The sequence below is a fragment of the Falco biarmicus genome, chromosome 10 (genome assembly GCF_023638135.1).
Source record: "Falco biarmicus isolate bFalBia1 chromosome 10, bFalBia1.pri, whole genome shotgun sequence".
Taxonomy (NCBI): domain Eukaryota; kingdom Metazoa; phylum Chordata; class Aves; order Falconiformes; family Falconidae; genus Falco; species Falco biarmicus.
In genome coordinates this window covers 25,998,912-26,021,391 of record NC_079297.1, presented here as the reverse complement: position 1 = coordinate 26,021,391, position 22,480 = coordinate 25,998,912, and the positions used below count along the sequence as shown (strand labels likewise).

The following is a 22,480-nucleotide window of genomic DNA, read 5'->3' as shown; positions in this document are numbered from 1 at the left end:
ACCTGTTACAAGAAAATGAATGCACAGTTATGGGATGTTTTGCATGTACCTTTTCTGTAAGAACAGACAGCACTAGCTGAAGTTCTTCCCTGTGTTCCTCCTCCTTTGCTTCTCAGAACCTTTCTGTATGCAAAGTACTGTAACTCCAAGAAGTGACTCTGAGAGGTTCATCCAAGGGGATTTTAATATAACTAGTTCCTCAAATGAGTTGCCCAGTGACCAGCACAGTCACCAGACCTCCTGAATTCTAGTAAAACTTCACAGGGAGGATCTTGGTCTGTGTCCCAGATGTGACTCTCACTCATCATCCTGCCTAATTTAGAGGTCCCTACTTCAGCTTGCCGGCCTCTCTGGATCATGCAAGAACCTTACTGTCAGGGCACCTAACAGTTCACTGTGGTACTCAGCACTGCAACTTCCAAGATTTTTTGTGGCAGGTTTTTGTTGTTTTGAGGTATTTTCCGAAACAGCAAAGCTGGAGTGAAATCCATGTGGACCGTGTCCCTGATTTTTTTTTTATTTTTTCCTACTTAGTGAAGCACAAACCATTTAGCTGTTTGGGAGACCTAGAGGTGAAATGCATTGGTGAAAGAGTTTAGTAAGCTTATCTGAAGGAATTTCTTTTACTGCCTAACCACAATTCAGTTTACTATTTATACAACTCCGGTTACCAGAGAGCAGCCATACCACATCAGTAAATGGAGGAAGGAACTCGGAATGGGCAAGATCCTCCTGGCAACTCTTAAAAAAGAAAACAAACATAAAACAAACAAAAAAAAGAAAACTCATAACTGCTTTCCTCTTTTCCCCCAAGAGAAAATACCAGTATTCTTAATTAACTGTTACATAACTATGTATTTTCATAGCAAAACGAAGATTTTACTATTGTAGCGGTGATCAACGGGCATCTGTGTAGTGACAAAACAGCTACCGTTTTCGTTATGAGTAATTGTGAAAGTACACTTATGTTGTGATCTTGCAAGGAACATACCGTTGTCAGCAGAGTCTACTAGCAGTGGATATAGCCACTACAGGATTGGAGCCTTACACACTGCTCTGATTTATCCCCTTATTTGCCCTTCCTACCTTTAGTAGATAGCTATAGCCTGATTTCCTGAAATATTAGGTATAGCCATTTACAGAAAGACTCATTTAAAATGCTATTTGTTTATCTAAAACCCTTGTATTTGGATTCTGTCTTTTATTACAAGTCCCCTTGGATGTCAGGATGGCAGTAATTATGTATTTTATTATCATTATCAGAAGGTGATACTGTTTGAAAAAAGTATATTTAGTTAGAATATTGAGTACATACATTTCCTGTAAATCACAGTTTTGTCATTAACTTAATGTGTACATGATACAAACCATTTTTAATCAGAGTAGAAACATACCTCATCTTTAGAGACAAAATAGATGCAGAAGTATGTGAAAGAAAAAAATGAAAAGGGAAAAGCCTGCAACAGAGATTCAGTGATTTAAAACATAAATATTTGATTTTTTAAGATCAGAGGTAAACCAGAAGTTTAGTTACTTTACAATTAGTGCCTAGAGACCAAATTGCAGTTGTTACCATTTCCTTTTTGTCAATCAGGTTCTACCAGTTTTAACAGAGCTGCCGACACTTTGAATACCTCTAGTATCCACCGACACCCCCAGGGAGACCCTAGTGAAGAATGGAATGCTATAGCAAAGACTTTTTATGATTCTTCTTTTCCCACAGAACATGTAAGTCAATTAAAAATATTGCGGACCAGACCTCAGTGAGCTAATTCCACAGACATTTGTACAACTGTACGCATCTGGATACTTTAGGACTGAGTCAATCTCCAAAATAATACCAAAAGGGCAACAAGGCACCATTTTTCACAATTAAGGTTGATAGAAAGCAGCAGGAAAAAGTCACAGCGTATGAATCAAACAGATGCTAACCAGTCTGTTTGGGAGGGGAGGAAGAGGGTAGTTCATTGTGTACCCTAGTAAAAATCATCACCTACAGTAAAAGTAGGAGTTAAAAATTTAGCAGTAGTATGTAAAAGTATAAAAACATTGTTTCCTTTATTACTTGATAGGCACATGTTGTTTGAAAGAATCTGTGAAAGACTAAAAATTCAGAATATCTATGAATTAGAGCCTATCCATTTCTTCTGTGCTGCAGTTATGTGGTACCATATTTGGAGTTATCTTATTATTTAGTAGGAAGGCATTACATAAATGTATTATGTACATTACATAAATGAATTAAAAAGAAAGCTATTGTTTCCCTGTAAGATTACTTCATTCAGGGTGGCACTAGCAATGGCTCATACTGTATTTTTAGATCTACATTAAGACTGTGGAGCCTGAACAACTCTTAACTGCTGTATCGGGATTTGACCTAATGTTAAATATATTACTCAAAAGCGATAAGATAATTTACAGCTGCAGTTGACCTTCCATTTGAGAAGAGGTTCTAGAGGTATTTCTCAGTTATTGCTGTCTTCTCAGGATGAGCTTTGATGTCAGGGCGTACACTGTTTTCAAGTGACAAAGTCGGTTGACTTCACCGGATTTAATCAGCTCTCAACACCATTAGCATTCACATTCTCCAAAATTCAGAAGACTGATGTTTTAAATTACTCACTCTGCTTGGCAATGACAATGAGATGGACTTTTCACCAAGCACAGTGGTGGTATTTACTGTGTCTCTTGCTTTTCCTCACTGAGGTGGAGCCAGGAACTGAGTGACCTAAAATACCTACAGCTAATACAAAGCTGTGTTTCATTATCTGACTGTGGTTACATCTACTCTGTCACCTCCAAACTAAAGCTTTTTAAATGCTGGCTTAGTAAAAGCTGAGACCGACAAGAACAGAGTGCATTACTGGTTTGATTTTACATTATTTCCCAAGTACTTAATCTATGACATCTCAGACTGGGATATGGCAGACCACACCCTCCATTCTGTGTTGGTGTCATTCTAATAACTTCTGTCCTCCAATTTGTAATTTTTGTGACCGATATGAAAAATCTGTTGGAAGATTAAAAATAGGCTCATCAGGTTTTTTTGCTGCTCAGTTTATTTGATTTGACTAACACGTATGGCTATAACTGCAGCAGATTTATGCCTTCTGCAATTTGGGTAATCTCACTCAACCAAAGTACAGTACTTTTTAAAAAGTAATAAAAAAATAAAAAGAAATGCTACAGGTACACTTGAAATTCCAGCAAAGATGTGAAAAACTGTTTCAAAATTAGTTTGTACGTGCCTGAGTACAAGGTAAGGATGAATAAGCTTCCTCAGTTCAGTTTAAACACAAGTCCCTAACCATACAGTCATACTATTCAGCAGTGAATATATTTTTACACGTGTCCCATAGGTTGCCAGATTACTCACTGCTGGCAATAAGACACAGTTTACTTGTATTTTTAGTTTGACAGCTGAAATTATATTTTTAAAGCTTTATTTTAAACCCTCTGTAATAGAACTGTATTAAAATGCTATATATATTACCTAGCTGCAATTACTTCTCCAGAGAGGCCTAAATGCTTCTTGTCTTCAGAAAAACCCAAGCCGCCGCTTTATTTCACTGCAAAATTTCACTTCCACATGTGGAAGACCTAAAGTTTTTCTCTTTGGATTAGTACAGGACAGATGCAGCCCCATGTGCTATTCCACAAAGATTATGATTAGTGACTTGCAATGAAGTATGATCTATTTCTTTCTGAGGCCTTGGGAAAGAGCATGGGAGAGTGTATGTATATGGCTGCTAGAATTAACAGGTTCAAAATTTTAATTGCTCAAAGTTACTTCCTTACTGAAATGGAGATTACAGTCATTATTGACCTGAAGCATCAGTATCTTCAGCTGCATGGCAGTAATGTTACAGATGCAATAGGCTAAGCAAACAACTTGCATAAAGTTTGTTGTTTCAGATTTCAAACTTCCAAGAAATGGTTGTGCACTGAGTAAGGGAAGTTATAGCACAAAATTGACATGCTAAAATAAAGGCAGGCCTGACGACGACTTTGTGGCTTACAGTTAATTGGGGCACAGTTGCCTAATATTAAAAAACACCTGTGCAGAGGAGGAAGACCTCAATCTTGTGATCCCTGTAGGAGAATTACCTTAACATGCAACCAAATTATTAGATGTCATGTTACAGATCCCCAAGGACAACTGGCTCGGTGTAGCATGGTTTTGTTGTGCACCTGTGCTCGGGCAGGTGGCTAGTGCTACATGCCACCCCCCCCAACCCCCACCAAGAGCTACACGTTGCATTACAAGTGAAATACTCATCATTCTAGCAAAAAACTGTTTCCCTACTGTGCTGTCATATGTGTTTGATTTGGACGGATATGAAGTATCTATCAAATAGTAATTAAAAGTAGTCAAAGAACAAAAATATCTGTAACACAAAAAAAAAACTATTACAGACCTTGCATCAGTTAATTGTCTTTGCTTTCTAATCTATACAGCAAAGCAGAGAGGGAGTTAGCACTATAAACGTTGTAATTTTGGGTTTTGTTAATAAAATGCCTGCATAGCAATAGAAATGTCAATTGCAGCATTAAACTGTTTAATTAAACTATTTACTTTGCTTATCTGCATTCTAGTACAAGGTTGGGTTTTTTTAGTCATACTCTTCTGTACTAAGTCTTACGTTAAAGTTCGTAAATACACAAAAGTGTATTTGTCATTATCAAGGTGGTTTTTTTCCAATTGACTTATCTTTCTGTTCCTATTTCCTTGCTTGCTTAACGCTCAGCAAAAATCTAACAATTTGAACCTTTGTACCTGAATTTCACTGCATTATTAACTGCTAAGTTTGTGTTCTGTCAGGTGAAAGAAATATTTACTGCTTTACAGCACAAGCAGAAGCCTTCCCACATGCCTGGAGCTCCAGAAAGAAGTGAAAGTGCACTAAGAGATGAGGACAGCTGTTCTATTCATAACTCTACTATACAAAACCAAATAGAAGAAATTGAGAAATTCCTGAATGTGGAGAGACTTCATTCAGCAAGAAAAAGAAAATATGAAGAAGGCCAGTGAAGATCAGTGGCAGGAGAAAAAAAGCATGTATTTTATGCACAGATAAATCACTTACGTAAACCAGCTTTGTAGAGGTATTCTGACAGAATATGGTATATGTGCACTCTGCTTTCATGTTTAATACGGCACATAAAAAAAGTCTAAGTTCAAAAATGGATACAATCCCTACTGTTAGTTCTCTGTTTCTGCAATCAAATCCAAGTTGTTATGGGTTTTGCCCAAAGTTAGAACTTTCACAAGTTAATCTTTTCATATCCATTAATTATCATTAAATGATTACTTGAAAGTCCCTTCTCCTGCTACTCAGAAGTCTTGGCTGAAATACTTCAATTTGATTTCTGTCAGACTGCTCACTCAGTTTTCAAGCAACATCAGCTGCAACTCTTCCAAAACACAACAGTTTCTACACACGCTTACAACAACTTACAGCAGTTCTAAGTGGCAGAACAGGAAAGTCTTCTGCTTACTTTTACTGCCAAATTATATTTAAATATATGTTGTAGTTGATTCTGTATCAGTAAGGTTTGTTTCAACACTAAAACCTCCGTAGATAATTCCTGATGCAAGGCAGCAGAACTTGCTTCATAAAGCTTCACTTTAACTGGTTCACATTCTTCCTTCCTTAGGGTAAAAGGGAATTTTTCTCTTACTTTACAATTACTTGCTCCATCATTTTCCTGATCTCCCTCCCCACACCTCTTGCAAACTTAAACAAGAACAAAAGAAACACAACCGATATTGCTGCTGTTTGTTGTTGCTAATTATGTAAGAAAATCAACATAAGTTATTTTCCCATGTTAGTTTTATTGCTTTTTTGTGTTGCAATTTAGAATATTCAGCTTCTTTCAACCAACTGCATACATTTTGGAAACATTCACAAATTGGTAAAGTTTTGAATAAATTTCATCTATGGTGACGTTACTAGGTCAAAAAAGATGTTTAGGTGTCTGAGAGACTGAGAAGACTGTTTTTCACTTGGTTCAAATTTTGTTTCCAGGTGTTTAGAGTGTCATACAATTGCTGCCATTGCTGCTTTCCAAAAGTCCGATGTGTGCTGTGACTAGAGAAGTAAAACAAAATTGGAAGATGATCACTAGATGTCATGCTCACCTAATAATTATTTTATAGCATTACTTTACTCTCACAAGTGAATAGGAACATTTTTTATTTTCTCCATATAAGACTGCACTTTACCAGTTAAGAGAATGCTGTAGCCTTCCCAAATATTTAAAGCAACAACAGTCATTAGTATTCTTGTCACTATTAGGTCATTAAATGAAATGTGCTGGAAAGTAGGACTCTTTCATTAAATAAGCTAATCACATTCAGTGTGAGCTTTAATAAAATTATGATAAATAGCAACTATTTAACTACCAGCAACTGAGAGGAACAATACCTTGCTTCTAGTTAAAATATTCTACAAATATAAGTGAAGTAATTAGAACACACTAAGTTCTGCAAAATGCTATGGAGAATTAAGTCTTACCTGACAACTACTTTCCTCTGTGTCTGATCTATTTTGCAGTATACCATCTTTGTCTTTACAGCTGCAAAAAAGCAATGCTGTTTTGAGCAACGTTTTCAAAGATAGTGCAAAGGCATTAAACTGTATAAAACCTGTTCAAAATTAGATCAATACAAACATAAAACCACAGCGGTTCACTTAATATTGTTTTGCTGTTTGTTTTAACAGTCTAGTAGGCAGAAAAACAAAATGATGTAACAAGATGAAGGTCATGCATAGATCCTATTGTTTGGTGCCAATATATTAAAGCAATATCCTGTAGAGTTTTTATGAACTTCTCTCCCCTACAAACACATCCTGTTTTAGCGACAGCAAACAAAACCACATTACAAATTCAACCTGCAAACAATTTATTAGTTCTATAAAGAATTACATGAAATACGCTGAAAAGAAAAACAGTTTAAAAGACAACAGTTAGGCATGTCTTTAAGCATGAAGCTTTGCAGCTATATTCTAGGATCTAACAAACCCAGAAATTAAAAATGAGTATTTTTCTGAATACTTAATGTTAGCTTAGAAGACTACAAAGGTATTGTTCATTAGCCCTGCATAAAGTACGGTACCACAGTTCTTACCATCAATAACAAATGCTTCTACATCATCAGCTCCGATCTGAAGTTCCTGTTGCATTGTGTCAAATGATATTTCTTTATTCTCTACAGCCATTCCCATGAAGGTAAGTAGCCTCATTTTTGCCATATTGTGTTCGTGCAACAAGCCTGTGTACAAGTGTTGATAGTTTATGAATATGAATTATAATTCAATAATTTCTTTTTCATGTTATTTTTACTATATATGCTTCCAATAAATTAAAATGTAGTTCACATCAAGAAAACATTCAACATGTTTTGAGGTAAAACATTAATTCCTGTATCTTCTTTGTGTTTTGCTAAAAAAGCTAGTTTAGTTGTGAATTCATCAAGATTCAGTCATTGTCAGTGAAAGGTAATAAATTTCTACAGAAGTGAAGCACAGAGAATTTCTGAAACAGTAAAAACATCACCTTAACAGAATTGTAGGTGGTGAGGGTGCAAATGAATTTTTCAGTTGCATCATCTGAACAACACTGCACCAAATGGAAAATACATGACCAGTAATGCCAAAACCTTCTTACAGCCTCACCGCTCATTCTCATGTAGTTGCTTGAAAATAAACCCCTCTCAGTAACAACTTAGCAACACAACATTGCTGTGCCAGAAGAATGTGTTTTGGCACTGAATTAACTGTTTATACCACAGCAGCAAAAAAAGCATCATGAGTCACATGTATGCTTACAGCATCCAGTGTGGCAAAAAGTGCTCCTCAAGAACAGACGAACATGACTGTATGAATGGCAACACGAGAAACTGAGCCAAGGGCTTGCACCTCTAAATCGGAGAGTTTTCTTGAGAAAAAGTCCAGGTCAACAAGTTAAGACATTAAGCTCGCTCTTAATCCAAGTTCTGTGTGGTATCAAGATTCAGCGGAAGCTTCTTTAAAAGGAATGTCAATCATTTTGTTTTGGAATGACATTCTAAACACATTGCTTGGGTAAATATTTAATTTGGAATTTATAACATCCATACACTAACAGGAAAGCACATTAGCGCAGGACATCATGTTGTGTTAATTAGCTGTAATTATGATGCAGGTTCCCTATTTGGCACCGATTCAACAAAAACATGATCACCATAATTCATACAGATGAGGAGCACCAGCAACTATACCTAACTGGGTTTAATGGAACTCTACAAGCATCAAAAAAATCAATTAGCACACATTAACCCTAATTAACAAATGCAAATGAGATTCTGATTAACTTTGCAAAAAAGACTGCCGATAATACCAGATTAAATGTGGACATGTTAGGGCGATTCAGTTGACACAGATAATGCTACTGCTGGCCTAAGTTGTCAGCATTAATAAAACACCAAATTGTAACAAACTGATGCCACCTGTAGGAGCCTTCGCTGCACAGGTTTCATGGCCTAGTTTCAACTGGTCCTGCTCCAACAAAGGTTACAACTAAAAAGGATGCTGTACTGGCACTGAAATCCTATTATTAATATCCTTTATTTTAAAGCCCAACACCTTGGGAAGTTATTTAGAAAAAAATACATATTTAAAGATCTGTTTATCTGGGGGAACAGGTCATATTTGTTCTGAAGAATTTCTGAATGCCTTATCTATTAATTGCATTGTTTCCTATACCAACCTGCCCTTGTTTTTCAAAGGCATGGCTGAAACGATCAGACCAAGTTCCTAGCATTCCAGTCTGCACTGCCTCAGAATCTCTACCTTGTCCACTGCTCACATTCAGGATCTTCTGAATACACCACAAAGCAGGTGAGAAGTCAAGATAAATGGAAGTAAGGCTGTCTTTCAAAAGATTTACACTGATCTTTAAGGATTTTACTAAGATTGTATGCATCCTGGACATTGAAAATGCACACACTATAGGTTCACAGAGGTAAACGCCGCGAAGCAAAGCAAAAGAAATTACTATTGTATATTATATGATTAATACTACATATGTGTAATTAATCTTCCATAAATTTATTCAAATGTTAGCGTAACAGCATTTTCAGCAAATACTTCTCTGTACAAATAACAGATAAGCCATTTCAATACTTTAATTACAATGCAAAACCCTTTCCCCTAAGAAAAGCATACGATGTCTGCACAACTAATGTTCAAATACATATGAAAAAGGTATGCTTATCCTTATATACGCATTTACAAACTACCAAAAACTTACTGCTAATTTTATCCACAAAAAAATCACACTGATATTTCCATCATTTTAATACCCAAAGTACCAGCATTTTAAAGCTTTGAGGGCAATTATTCTCAGAATTATACCACACTCCATTAAACAAAATAATGCATGTGTTAAAAGGCTGCACTAAACTCTGTTTTAGCAAAACTATGCCTTTCCTCAAACGCATTCAGCCAGTGTTCAAGTGTCATTTCAAAATCAAAGTTATAAAAAAAAATAAATCTGATTTTTATGGAAACATTTATTCATTACCAATATGTCAAAACCTTAATGCAGTAATAAAAAAATCTGCATCATTGAGCAATTTCTGCATTGTCACTGACCCCTGTCCTAAAAAGCTGGAATATAAAAAACGTAATTTTAATGCATGCAATAGCTTATGAACCAGTGCTCCTTTGAAACAGTCAATTACACATCAATGGGGGAGTGTCAAAGTGTTAATTACTACTCCTTTTTTCCACAGTGTGTAAATAAAGAGGGTGCTGACATTAACATTCCATCACATTACTTCATGTGATGAAACAAATTAACTGGGACAGACTGGCTTGCTAGGTCTAATGCATCAGCACATGCAGACACACGCACACACAATTTGCATGTTTTATCTCACTGTTCAAAAATATTTGCTGTTATAAAGTTATTAATCATAAAAAAATTGTAAGATATTTATGCAAGCTGCTAGCTTACTCAATACAGTTCTGGTCTCTGGCTTAGCCTAGAGTATCAATGCATTAAAACTCACCTCCCAAAAGGTTTAAGAGAAAACCCCAGCTTGTCCTTGTAGAACAAACCACAATTAGCTGGTCCATTTACAATTTAGTAGAGGTTTGACTCTACAAACTCTAATCCATTATGTAAAAGTCCTATTAAATTTCCTGGGCTTCAATGTATGTGTTCAACTGAAGCACTTTGCGGCTTCCATATCTTAAGCCATGTAAATAGTCAGAAAAGTAATAATCGGAAAACTTACCAAGGGAGTCAATGAAGTCTTTGTTGTTCTGATAAAACTTGACATAGGATGCTAGTTTAGCACTTACAAAAATTGTCAAAAGCTAGAAGATGGAAAACAAGTATCAGAAGAGTTTAAATATTAGCTATGTTTCCCTCCCTGGAGACTGGACATATATATATATATATATATATATGAACTATTGGGATTGAACGGAAAAATCAACCATTAAGAGCTAAAATTCTGTCTTCTGCCACTAGCTGAGGGCAATCTGTGCTGAGCTTCCTTTTCTCAGACTTGGAAGGCAGTTTTGCTACAGAACTCACATGACAGCAGATTTGTAATGTGAGTTTATGAAACTTCTAAAGGGAAACATTTCAGATGTAGTATTCAAAATTTTTAATCCTAAAAGCACTGATAGTACATTGCAGCTCAATATTACTGACATAAATAACTATTCTAATGAATTTAAAAAAACACCAATAAAACAAGGCACTGTACAGGTATCCTGCTAAAATAAAAAGTGACTTACATCATGAATAAGTTCTCCTTCCAAAAATTTGACTGGTTTTAAGGCAAGAAGATGATCAAAGAGAAAGGTATTTGGATCCTTCAATGCTCGTACAATACATCTAATTAGAAAATGAAAATGCTTATTTTTTACAGCAATACACATTTTTATGAGTAACAGCAACTCAATTTGTTGTTCCTTGCTTTCTAGGAAACACCCAAGGGTTTGCAACTATTGTTAAATGTAAGACATGTCACATTCCAATTTTAATCTTCATTTTACAGATGGAAAAAGCGAGGAACAGAAAGCATTAAGTAATTTGCCCAGTATCACAAATTAAGTTTGCCAGGTGGCAAGACTACAGATCACCCTACTGTTTCCATCTATGCATTTATTTCCAGCCCAGCCTTCATTCCTAGAGGTATTTTTACTGTCCTCCTAAAATTTCATAGAATTAAGTTGTTTAGGAAGATTAATTACACTTGAATACATGACACAAAACAGAGAAAACCCCAATACCAAACACTACAAGGCCTATGATTTATCAGTTACAGCTCCAGACTATAAACAGACCTACAGTGTTTCTAGAACTCTAGATGAAAGCTTTTGTTCAGCAGCTTGTTAGAAGCCTTAGTGCTACCCTCGCTCCGATGGCCAGCGCCGCGACCCTGCTATGTAACATACAGCCAGAAGAACCTAGTGTCTGCACAGGCACAGCAAGATGACAAACCCAAGACAGACACGTTCTTTCAGATGTAAAAGGCCTCAGACTGCTGTAGGGTAGTTAATGAAGTTTTCATTTATGCACAGATACTTCAATTTTCCAAATGAGACATCCTGATTTTCCTCCATGCTCAAGTACAAAGAACTCCCTTGAGAACTACTGGCTGTATACACCTGGCAGAACTAGAGCACTTACTAAAAATCTAATTCCTAAGAAGAATCATGATAGGTAGAATGTCAAAATACAAGCTCTTACTCATTGCGGCCAGTGGGGGAAAATATAGCATAAAGAATCAATTTACTCCCAGCTTGTCCAACAAGTAAGCTTACTTCTGTGCGGTTCACATCCTTAGTACTTGCTCACAGAAAACAGAGCAAGAATTTCTTTTCAACAGAAAGTGCTATTTGAACACTTGAAGTTAAAGAATGAAACAATCAGCAAGTAAAAAAATCTGAAATAGATGACGCCAATTCAAATTTTGATCGCAGTTGATGTAAACGAAGTGCTTATCCAAGGCTGATCTCTCCCAGCAGTGACCAGAAACACACCTGTGCACTTGCACAACAGAGTAAACCTGACTTTGCCTGGAACCAGCCAAGCCCACTGTGGACCGCACAGACAAACTCTCGATAAGTCAGCCATGCTACAGACAAAGCAGCTGCGGCAGGGCCCTCACCTGCCAGGTCACTCAATACTCAATAGTAACGTGATCAACATAATTTAGCAATTAAGGAAAAGCTACTTTTAAGGAAAACAGGAAGCCAGTATTACCTATGAGCATCAACTCTAGCCTGGGAAGCATTGTCCTCTGTGTAACTTCCAAGTAGTTCCACCATTACTTTTGCTGCGGTGTCACTATAGAAGAAAAACAAAGTTACCTCAGGACTGCTGAATAAAATAGTTCAAACAAGACACTCAAATATTTAAATAATTCCATTATGATGTTATAGGTCAAATTAAATTACACTTGAGAAGATGTAGATGATCCATTTTAATTCTAGTGGAGAGAACAAATTAACTAGATGTATTCTTTCAATTCTTGTTCTACAAAATGTTTATCTTCACCCTTCATTTCATTCTCTTAAATTGATAAATTACCTGCTGGTTATGGAAAAAGCTTTCTGAGCTAGGAACAGCTCTATATGGTTCACTAGAATGCTCCTCTTATGCACATCTGGATTTAATCACTGCAGAGTAAGTAGCACTGCAAAGTTTATTTCAAATGCAAAATGGCATATCTTAAAGAATATTTATGGTCAGGCAAATGACTAAAAAAACTGCCTTTTCTTCTTTCACAGATTCTCTCTTCAAGTATTCAGAGTGAGAGCTGCTCGTTTTCCTGACAAAGTTAAGCAGCCAGAAATCAGATTGGCTGCTGTGAAGCAAGCAGCTTCCAACATTGCTTTGACAGGCAGCTTTTGGAAAAACAATTCTTTCTAAGAAAATTGAGTAAACCTACAGCCTTGTCTACCCAGATTATTTTGTAAACAACAGCTCATCAATGTTGCTGCAAACCAGCTCCAAGACCGTGGCTGTGCATTTTAACAAATCTTAATTTATTTTCACGTAACAGTTCTTACATGAGAACGTGTCACACTAGTGAGACCGGCAGCTGCTGATGTTTTTTAAAAAAATCTCGGCAAAAAATATAAGCATAGAATATGCTACGTGTATACACACAAAAAGCTGTTTCCTGTTTCACATGGAGTTCTTGTTAACTATCGAAATAGAAGGCTGTGACAGTTCCTCTATACAGAGGATAGATTTTGCTGATGCCACCTTTCTACTGCCTTTGAACAAGATCGGGTGTGGATGTACACACAACCAAAACTCAGTAATGTGAGCATGTGCTTCGCAGAAGCCTCCCATGCACATACACAGACTGGCAACTACTTTACTAAGGGGCACATTCTCAGTAGACGGGAGGAAGGTTGCATGCTACTCTCCAGAGTACAGAAGTTACAGTGTAAAGCTACAATCTTCCTTCAAAGTAGCGTATTTCCAGATAGAACAAAATTCCCCATTGTAGGTCAAAAAGGCCTACAAAATTTTCCTTAAAAGAAGAAACTGCAAAAATAAAGTTTCAAATCACTTTGATTACTTAATGGTATAAATTTCATCAGGAAGGAACAAACCAACACAGTACTCCTAGTACATACTGTGCTGTGATACAGGTTTAACGCATATAGCAGCACAGGTCCAAATGTTTTTTATAGTACAATGACACTATCTTTATATGGGTGTTTATTTTAAATCTCACAATATTTGACAACTTCTCTATAGGGTGAGGTTTTGTGGTCCTAGAGAATTTACCAGATTTCATAGATGTACAAATATTAAGACATCACGGGAAACAAGCAATATCATATATGATCTGGATGCGCACTGAATGAAGACAGTTTGTGCCCAAGACAGGGGAATTTTCTATAGGTTCCAGGCATTATTCCAGAACTGTATTCAGGGATGTAAACTCGAATGGAATATTTGTTTTAAGCCTCCAGCGTTAAAGACGTCAGCCTATGTTTTGTCATGGCAACTAACGTTGGCGTGTAGAGGAACAAACAGCTCTGTATCAGTGAAATAAAATTTAGACAGCTTTATATATGATGGAACCATTTCCATGTACATCAGTCTATGACAGACTGATTTTTGCACTGGTGAAACCTCATCAACACTAGATGTTCTAGTGAAGACAAAGAACCAGTTTAATACAGGACAGATACTATATAGACATTCAAAGAGGCTCAGCTCACACCCTATTCAGCCTAACAATACAAGACTCCTTATTTAATACAAGCTGTCAGTAGTTGATCTTGTACACTTCAGAACTGTGTTACAGATTTCTGGAACTTTTCCTCTTCTCCCCCTTCCCTTAGGAACAAAAATAGAAAACTATGAATTTAACTAATTTCAAGTAGTATTTGCAACCCCCCACCTTTTTTTTTTTTTTTTTTTTTTCTCCTTTTTCAAGTGGGGAAGGAGTGGAATCTTTCAGTTGTATTTCTAGGAAACATCAGAATACTAGACAATAGACAGAACACAAGACAATTACTCCCAAACTTTCTGTGCTAATTTCCTGTGAGCCTCAGCAAGTATCACAGGCCTTTTAATCTTACTCTACTCAACATCAGATTACTACCATAAATTAGGATTTTGAAAGCAGTAATACAGATCACTATTTTATCAAAGCTCATTGCCAAATGTGTATCTCACCTAAGATGCAAATGTGAACATTTTTCCTAGCAAGACAGCTTGCACAAGTACTCTTGGCTCCACTTGCCAGTCTAGATGCGTAACTTGACAAAAAGCCAGGAAGAATTGAAGAGTGATGGTAGATAAAAGGAAGAAAAAAAAATACAGAGTATTCAGAAACTTAGTAAGAAGTTGGAATCATGTCCCTCTACATTACAAGATACTAAATGGAATTAAATGAAACAATTATTTCGCAGGTGCCTGACATGCTGAACTTTTTGCTAGAGGTATTAATAACCAGACCTGTCAGACCTGTTTGAATGGAAACTTGGGCAGGACTAATCCTGCCCTGAATCCTGCCAGGTCAATGGCAGAGACCAACTGTACGCTGCACCAGGCTGGCACCTGGCTGGGCCGTACAGGAGAACCCCACTCTGGCTGCACGCAAGTCATGCACACCTGTAAAACTCCATCTGTAACTGGAAAACACAACAGCTCGCATTACCTTGCAGTTTCATACTGACACAGCTAGGAAAATGCTGAAGACTAAAGCAGCTGAGGCACAAAAACTCTACTGCAGAACCTTTATGGCAAGGAGCACGAGCAGCCGAGAAAGTAACTAATCTTTCACAAAGTTCAGCTACCAAATACAGATCTGAGAACAAGCCACAGCAGCCATCTGTTTTCCAGCCACCACCACCAATTTTTCTTCAGTTGATCATGGGAAAGATAAAAAGCCCTCTTCGAAGAGATCAAGACGATTTTGATCATCAGAAAGAAACTTCAACCAGAAAGTGACTGGAAAAGATTAGATAAAACAAGCTTTCACTTATCACTGCAGGAAAAGGAACACCACACATAACATCTGTATGATTTAATTTTCATGAGCTACCAGTCTGTTCACAACCAACTTAGCCACTGGGGAAAAGTCTATCAGCTACGAAAAACCATCTCTTCTGCCGTACTTAGTTAAAACATCAAACGAACAAACCCCCTTAAACTCTGTTGTTTTCCACATTGTATTCTTTACCCTTGATTATAAATCAACACAGTAACCGAGGTAGGATTTTTTTTACTTATTTTTCAGTTCCCACTTATCTTCCCATACTGCCAGATAGAGCAACATTCCTGAGTGCTAAAGCTGGAATGCTGCTGTGAGTTTCCCATACTATTGCAAATACTGCCCACTGATCCAGGAGTGAACCAGGTCAAAGGTGCTAGGGTCACTTGGTGTTTTCTTTTCTGGAGAGAAGTGTAAGCGCTCTGAAACATTGCTCCATCCAGTGCAAAGCCTGCTGCAACAGACGGTAAGGACACCGGGTACAGGAGTAATGTGTTACAGGGTTAGTGGAGGTTTTTAATGCCCAACTTAAAAATTTCACTTATTATCAGTAAGCAAAACCCATTTGGTAGCAAGGTTACTGGTAGCGCTGCAAACGTAAAGTGGAAGTTTAATCCACAGATTTTTTTAACAAGACTAGCTAAAAACAAATAGCTATTAAGTAAGGGTATTAAGCTAGTTAAAACCTCTCAATAAATCAATAGGATGAAAAATGTTTAAAAGAGTAAGAGCATTACAGAGTATCACTGTGACATTTCTGAAAGCAAGCACTAAGCCATGTATAAGATCTCTGATTAATGTTTCTGAAATTATTTTGACCATCTGAAATCTGTCACACAGTACTACTATCAACACAAAAGTATTTTAATGTTAGTAACAGGAATAGGAATTCCCAACAATGTTGTAGCTCACAGTGTAACTAGTCCACGAGGATTCATCATCCCTAAATTGAGGTTAGTTACAAATGATCCTGCTATGCTGATGCAGCATTTCCAGGCTACAATTTCAGCAGGCCAGAATAAGCTAACTCTGCTGCCAGAAGGAACTCACCTCCTCCTATGACAGCTCCACACTTGCCTTTGTTAACCCCTGGGAAGGTCACCTCACCAGCCCGACCCACCGTGCAGCTGCACAAGTGCCTACACCAGCACAAACCGACATAGGTTCTGGTAGCCAGAGGGGACAGGACAGAATTTCTCCCTTCTGCAGCAGTACAAAGTTATTTAAATGTAGAAAATGCAAATGCAGCTACACTACCAGCATAAGCCAGCGGTGTAGAGGTCCTGATGCCAACTCACTAGGAAAATTAACTTGGAAAACTAACCTGGAAAAGAGTGAGAAGCACGGGGAGAAGTAACACACATCCCAAACTACAGCAGGGACAGCTTAAACAGGCTGAAACTGCTGCAGAACTCCATGCTCAAACCACTCCTGGATACCAGCCCATCTCTACAGCCCTAGCCAAAACAGTCAATACACCGTATCACAACTGTAAGATAAATTGATGACAGCTCTCAGTTAAGACCTACATTAATTTACAGACATGATACACAGAGGATTACTTTACATGCCAGAAGACACTGGTCTGCCAAGTTTGGTAGATCAAAGATGCTTCTTATGATCCAGGATTATTGAAAATAGCCAAGCAGGTATACTGTGGACATTAATTCCCGTGACTAGTGGAAAGCTCTGTCCTAAAAGTAATGTTTACATAAAAAGACTGATTGTGTTCACTGTGATTGATAAGCCTCGCAACATTATTAAGTAAGAGATAGCACTACCATGCACTAAAATATCAAAAGTGCAATTAAATAACAAACTTGGCATAATCCTACAATGGCTCAACGACTAATATTTATAGAAAGGAAGAGTTTTATTTTGAGAGTCTGTGGTTTGCAGCTAATTCACTATTACCTTTAATATTCTTGGAAACACTGGTTTAATCTAAGAGTGCTTAAAAACATAAAAAGAAAAAACCCAGGTATAACTGGATTGAATTATCAGTACAGATTAATTTTAAAGGTGCTGTGAGAAATACGTTCCCTACAGATCAGTTACAACACATCAGCTTAAAATACAGTTATCTAGTATCTATTACTTGTCTTTTATACCTTTTTTTGCAGTCTACTAGGACATCATACAGCAGCCTCAGAAGCGTATGTTTTTTCTCTGTGCCAAGATTCCAGTCAGAAATCCATTTTCGGACCTAGGCAGAATACAAGTGGGGAAAAAAACACTGAGAAAAGACTAAAATAAAACTGAAAATATTTCTCATTTTCTCTCAAGCAGAAAAAGATTGAGAAGATCTTGCACAGAGATTTCTCCTTTGGGTCCTCTGACTCTCAGCCCTTGCCATTCAGAGCCTGGAAGTTTTCCCGTGAAAAGCCAAAAGTCTGTGCTCTCCACGTTACTTCCTAAATAAGGATGAATGATTCTAATACACCCCGATTCCAGACCAAGGGACAAGAACTTGTGCCTCACTCCTGATCAAAGCTTCTCATTTCCATTGCTATCACAGGAATCAGACACATTTAACTACGTTCAGCATCACAAACAGAAAATAAATGGCCACTTGATTTAGATCTGTAGACAGACCTTTATAAAAATAATATCTGTATTCTGCCTTTCTTGTGTCACTAGGCTCTGTATCAACCCTGACTACTATTTAGTGAGACGCAACATGGTTAATACAAAGGCCGTAACTTGAAGCGCCACATTAATTACCTGATCTAGTTCAGTTGGAATGTACTGGATGGCACCACATGAGGAGGCCACTTTAAGAAGGCTGCAGTACACCGTGTATCTCACAGGAGTGTTCTTGTCCATACCGTGGAAGAGGTTGCTCAGTCTAAACCACAAACAACAAACAACTGAGTTAAAGAGGTTTCAAAAACCATTACTGGAGTGCACATAAATGTTTCTATGAAGATGCATGCTAGTACACACAAAGCACCTGGTGGCACATCACATCCATGATGAATTCTAATGGCTTTCCGTTTCGTAACCACTTTCATCAAAGCAGTTGAAAACTATTTTCATTTTAATTTTGTAATACCCAAGCAAAGAAAGTATACTGGTAATTCTATTTTATGAAAGGGAAAAAAAAAAAAAAGCATGCTTCCTGCAACAGAGTACCATATCTTGCCAGATACCCCACACAGATTTAAAGACATAGAAGATAATCCTTCCTCTTTAAAGGAAGGCTTACTTTGCAAGATCCCATCGTCTCACTTTCCTCTGTACAATACTCACAGCTGCAATCTGAGAGATGGGCGCTCTCCTTCCCGAAATTTTACTAACTTCTCACACAGGCTTTCAATCAGTGCTTCTTGTTTGTCAGGTTCCAGGATAAGAAGCAAAGAGACTACACTGTTCATCACACTCTCAACATCTGCACAAAACACAACACGCAGCTGTTTAAACCTGCAAGCAGCAATCATCAGTAGCAATTTAGTGCTGGTAAGTTACTTCTGCTATGAATCTCTTGCCAATTTGCATTGGCAAGGACTGCAAAAGAGAGAAAATGCTAAGATAACCCACCTGGCTATTCATCAGAATGTACCAGAGACTTGGCTCATGGTCTTTCACCAACACATCTCTATGTAAAGCAAGAATTACCACTCTAAGGTCAAAACAGAATTTGGTATTTGGTGTCATGCTTGCTCCGAATTCTCTGTTCACACAAACGAGAGGTCAGAGGAACTTCAGGTTTTGGTCTTAAAAAAACAGTGGCTTCCTCCTGCACATGCAGAAAGCTGCCCCACGGTTCTATAGCAAGAATACTAATACCTAGTGCTCAAGTACAGTAAAACATTTTGCCAGGAGCACAAGGGATACCCAGACCACAGGGAAATGCCTGCAAGAACAAAGGACATTCAAAATCCTCCCCATCTCCTGTTTTAGGCCTGGTGTTCCGTCCTTTCCAAACAGGACCAGACAGGTTTTGTGTGTTCTTTTCGTAGTCTGCCCAAGCATCAGTTATGCAAAGAGTAAGAACAAAATTCATTATATATGGGAAATACTATTTATTCCCTGAGATGACATCTGAACATCAAACAGCGGAGCAATAAGCTGCTCCAGTATTTCATACCCATTTGCCTACAGTAAAAGTCAACATGAAAAATAATCTTAAGTACTCCTTCTTAGATGAACCATGCATCCTTCAAACACATAGGGTAATCATGTTATGCATATTCATATAGGCATATGCCTATATTCATAGTCACATATTCATTCAGTATATGCCAATATTCATATTAGCAATTGATTTTTTACATTTAAAAGTTCTGTATGGAATTCATATATTGATACAGAGCACAGCAGGCATAGAAAGATCATTAAGGCTACTGTGCATTATTAGTGCCATTAAAACATATTAGTGTAGCTTCTAAGGATCTACAGCCCTTAACTTGGAAAGAGTTACTGATCACTGAAAATCCTAGTGTCTTCAGACAATAATAAAGTTTCGACCTTTAAAATTTCTACTTCCAGATGTCTAGTCCTAACTTTTGTTACTTTAATCTTTCTTGACCTGCAGCATCACAGCCTTTAATTGACAGTAAGTCTTATTTTTATCGTACTTTTTTCTTCAGAGAGAAAACCTATTTTACATACAACTTGCAATGCCCTCCTAACAAGCACAGCCCAGCTCAATTTCTGACTTCTTCAAAGGGCGCTGGATGTCTGGAGAAGGGAGGGGTAGAGTACATGCAAATTTTACATGGCAATGATGGAAGTAAGCACTTCCAGTTTTATAAAGACGCATGTGTTAACATGCCAGCCATGCAAAATACCTCTAAATTCTGCCAACTGTTTCTGTTTGAAAGCATTGACAGCGATATGTTTAGCAAAACCAACAAAACTTAACGATGCAAACCTTTGTCATCCTCTTTCAGGCACACATCACAAACTTCAATGATCTGTGCCAAGTCCACATGAAGTCCACCTTCAGCGTTTTCTTCCGAGATTTCTGCTCCTTTGGATTTCAGGTAAGCTCGAAGTTCTGCAGCCTTAAAAAAAACCAAAAGACAACACACACAAAACAAGTTGTTTTGTGAACAGCAAGATCAAGTTAAATTTCTTACAGATTTTTGTTCTGCTACCACTCCTCTGCCCCCGCTGCTCACACTTCCTCTCGCTTCTCCCTACCTGGTATCCTCCAACACTCTCCCTCCTCCACTATAACGTACAACCCAAATACCAACTCACCGCATGATGCATGCACGATGCTGCACATGCTGCGGCTGGTTTGCCAGCAACTGAATAGAACACACAACTGTTGAGCTTTCTCACAGCAAGTGTCACTTATAGCTGGTTAGAGAACACCAGGCCTAGTAAGTATTTGTGACAAAGATGCTTTCTTATCAATTTTTATAATCTTTTACTCCCTTTTAAAACCAAGCAAAACAATAAAACCATTTAGCTGCTTTTTCACCAGAGAAGAAAAAGGGTAAAAAAAACTAGTTTAGAGAAGGCGGAACTTACAGCCTTCACACAGGTTACAGACAGTTCCCCATATAATGGTGCAACCTGTCTGACCTCGTTAGGATTTAAACCTACACCAAGAAAACACCTTTCCTCCAGCGACAAGCCTATGCATTAACTTCACAACCCACGGTTTCAGCAGCAGAACCACAACCCTTCAGACACAATCTGCATGAGGCCGTACAACTTCTGGTATCAGGGGAACTCCGATCTGCATGCCACCGTGACACCAGGTGTAATTTACATCAAGCTCAATGTCAATCATTATGGTAACATAAGACACAGCCAGATGCCCTAGGCCCTTTCATTGTACCGAAGATGTTTCAGGCCAACTACTTGATGGGGAGTTACAAGACATCATGGCGTGTGAAAACCGGACCGAAGGGTAGTAGCTGTCTCTGTATTTCCTGCAGCTCTCCAGCCCTGCATATATGTACCACTTCAAAGACACTGGGAATAGCAACTCAAAGACAAGAGAAAGAAGTCGTTCAAAGACAAAATTCACGGTTCCCGCTCCTGTAGCATGGAGAATGCTGCAAAACCAAGATGCATATGTAATACTCGGTAACTAGTTTTCCTCTTCTGGATAACCGTACTGCTGGGGGGCGGTGACAGCCAAGTCCCACGGGGGCGAAGCGCTTTGACGAGGCAACCGCAGGCACAGACGTTCCTTCAGTTCACAGCTCCTCCGCCCCGCCCGTTGAGCCCCGCTCGGGAACACCCCAAAGGGCTGCGGGCGCGCCCCGCGGCCCCCCAGGGGGCAGGCCTGGCAGGGACGGGGACGGGCCCGGGACGCCGCTCCGCCCGCCCCGCCGGCCCCTGCCGCCCACACCGGCGCGCCCCACTCCCCGCTCAGCCCCGGCCGCTGACCTGATCCTCCTCCGTGATGTCGATAAAAGCCGGGACGCTCATGGCGGCGGAGCCTCCCGCGCCCGGACCGAGCACGCCGCCCGCACCGGAAAGGCAGAGCGACTTCCGGTGCCGCCCGCTTCCGCTTCCCTGCGGCAGGGCGGGGCGGGGCTGGCGGCGTCTGGCGCTGGGCGCCGCGCGCCGCTGGGCGGGGCGAGGCGGGAGCGCTGACAGGCGCTCGCCGGGGCGGGGATCCCGGAGGCCGCGGGCCCTCAGGAGGGCGCGGGCCCGGGCCCCGCAGGCGTCCGCCCGGTCTACCGGCAGCCCCGGGCCTTCGGGCCCTCGCCGGCCTGGCTGGCGCGCCCCGGCCGCGGCTGCTGGCGTGCCCGGCGGCGGGCAGTGTCTCGGCGGGGGAGCCGTGCTGGCCGCGTCTGGCTGCCCCGCGCCGGCGAGGCGGGAGCCGCAGGCCGCCCCCTCAGGTTCTGAGGTGCGCCGAGGCCGGTACCGTGTGGAAAAAAAAAAATTTTCTCTTACTCCCCGTCTAAAAGGAGTATTTCCTACACATAACACAGACACGCTTAAAAGTCTTAAGTGCTGTGCCTGGTGCTTAGATTG

General features: G+C 39.1%; 2 protein-coding genes across 2 annotated transcripts in view; one reads left to right on the top strand and one right to left on the bottom strand.

The window, feature by feature from the left end:
* CCDC73 (coiled-coil domain containing 73) overlaps positions 1-5,322 on the top strand; it is a 57,558-nt gene extending 52,236 nt beyond the window's left edge. Inside the window, exons 16-17 of the mRNA XM_056354422.1 lie at positions 1,595-1,728; positions 4,823-5,322. Coding sequence (XP_056210397.1) covers positions 1,595-1,728; positions 4,823-5,032 — 344 coding nt within the window. The 3' untranslated portion in view covers positions 5,033-5,322. The remainder of the gene's footprint in view (positions 1-1,594; positions 1,729-4,822) is intronic.
* Positions 5,323-5,816: 494 nt separating this feature from the next.
* EIF3M (eukaryotic translation initiation factor 3 subunit M) lies at positions 5,817-22,005 on the bottom strand. Its single transcript, XM_056354421.1, has 11 exons — positions 21,887-22,005; positions 20,409-20,541; positions 18,785-18,923; positions 18,257-18,380; positions 17,644-17,738; positions 12,271-12,354; positions 10,797-10,896; positions 10,286-10,367; positions 7,133-7,276; positions 6,519-6,579; positions 5,817-6,092 (listed from the first exon to the last, which is right to left on the bottom strand). The coding sequence occupies exons 1-11, from the start codon at positions 21,926-21,928 to the stop codon at positions 5,972-5,974; spliced, it is 1,125 nt and encodes a 374-aa protein (XP_056210396.1). The 5' UTR covers positions 21,929-22,005; the 3' UTR covers positions 5,817-5,971.
* Between the last annotated feature and the right edge of the window lie 475 nt (positions 22,006-22,480).

Coding starts and splice junctions, on each gene's coding strand:
- EIF3M (XM_056354421.1), bottom strand. CDS start 21,928: ATGAGCGTCCCGGCTTTTATCGACATCACGGAGGAGGATCAG. Junction 17,739..18,256: donor TTCCAACTGAACTAGATCAG/GTAATTAATGTG, acceptor TATTCTGCCTAG/GTCCGAAAATGGATTTCTGA. Junction 12,355..17,643: donor CTAGTAGACTGCAAAAAAAG/GTATAAAAGACA, acceptor TTTCTTCTATAG/TGACACCGCAGCAAAAGTAA.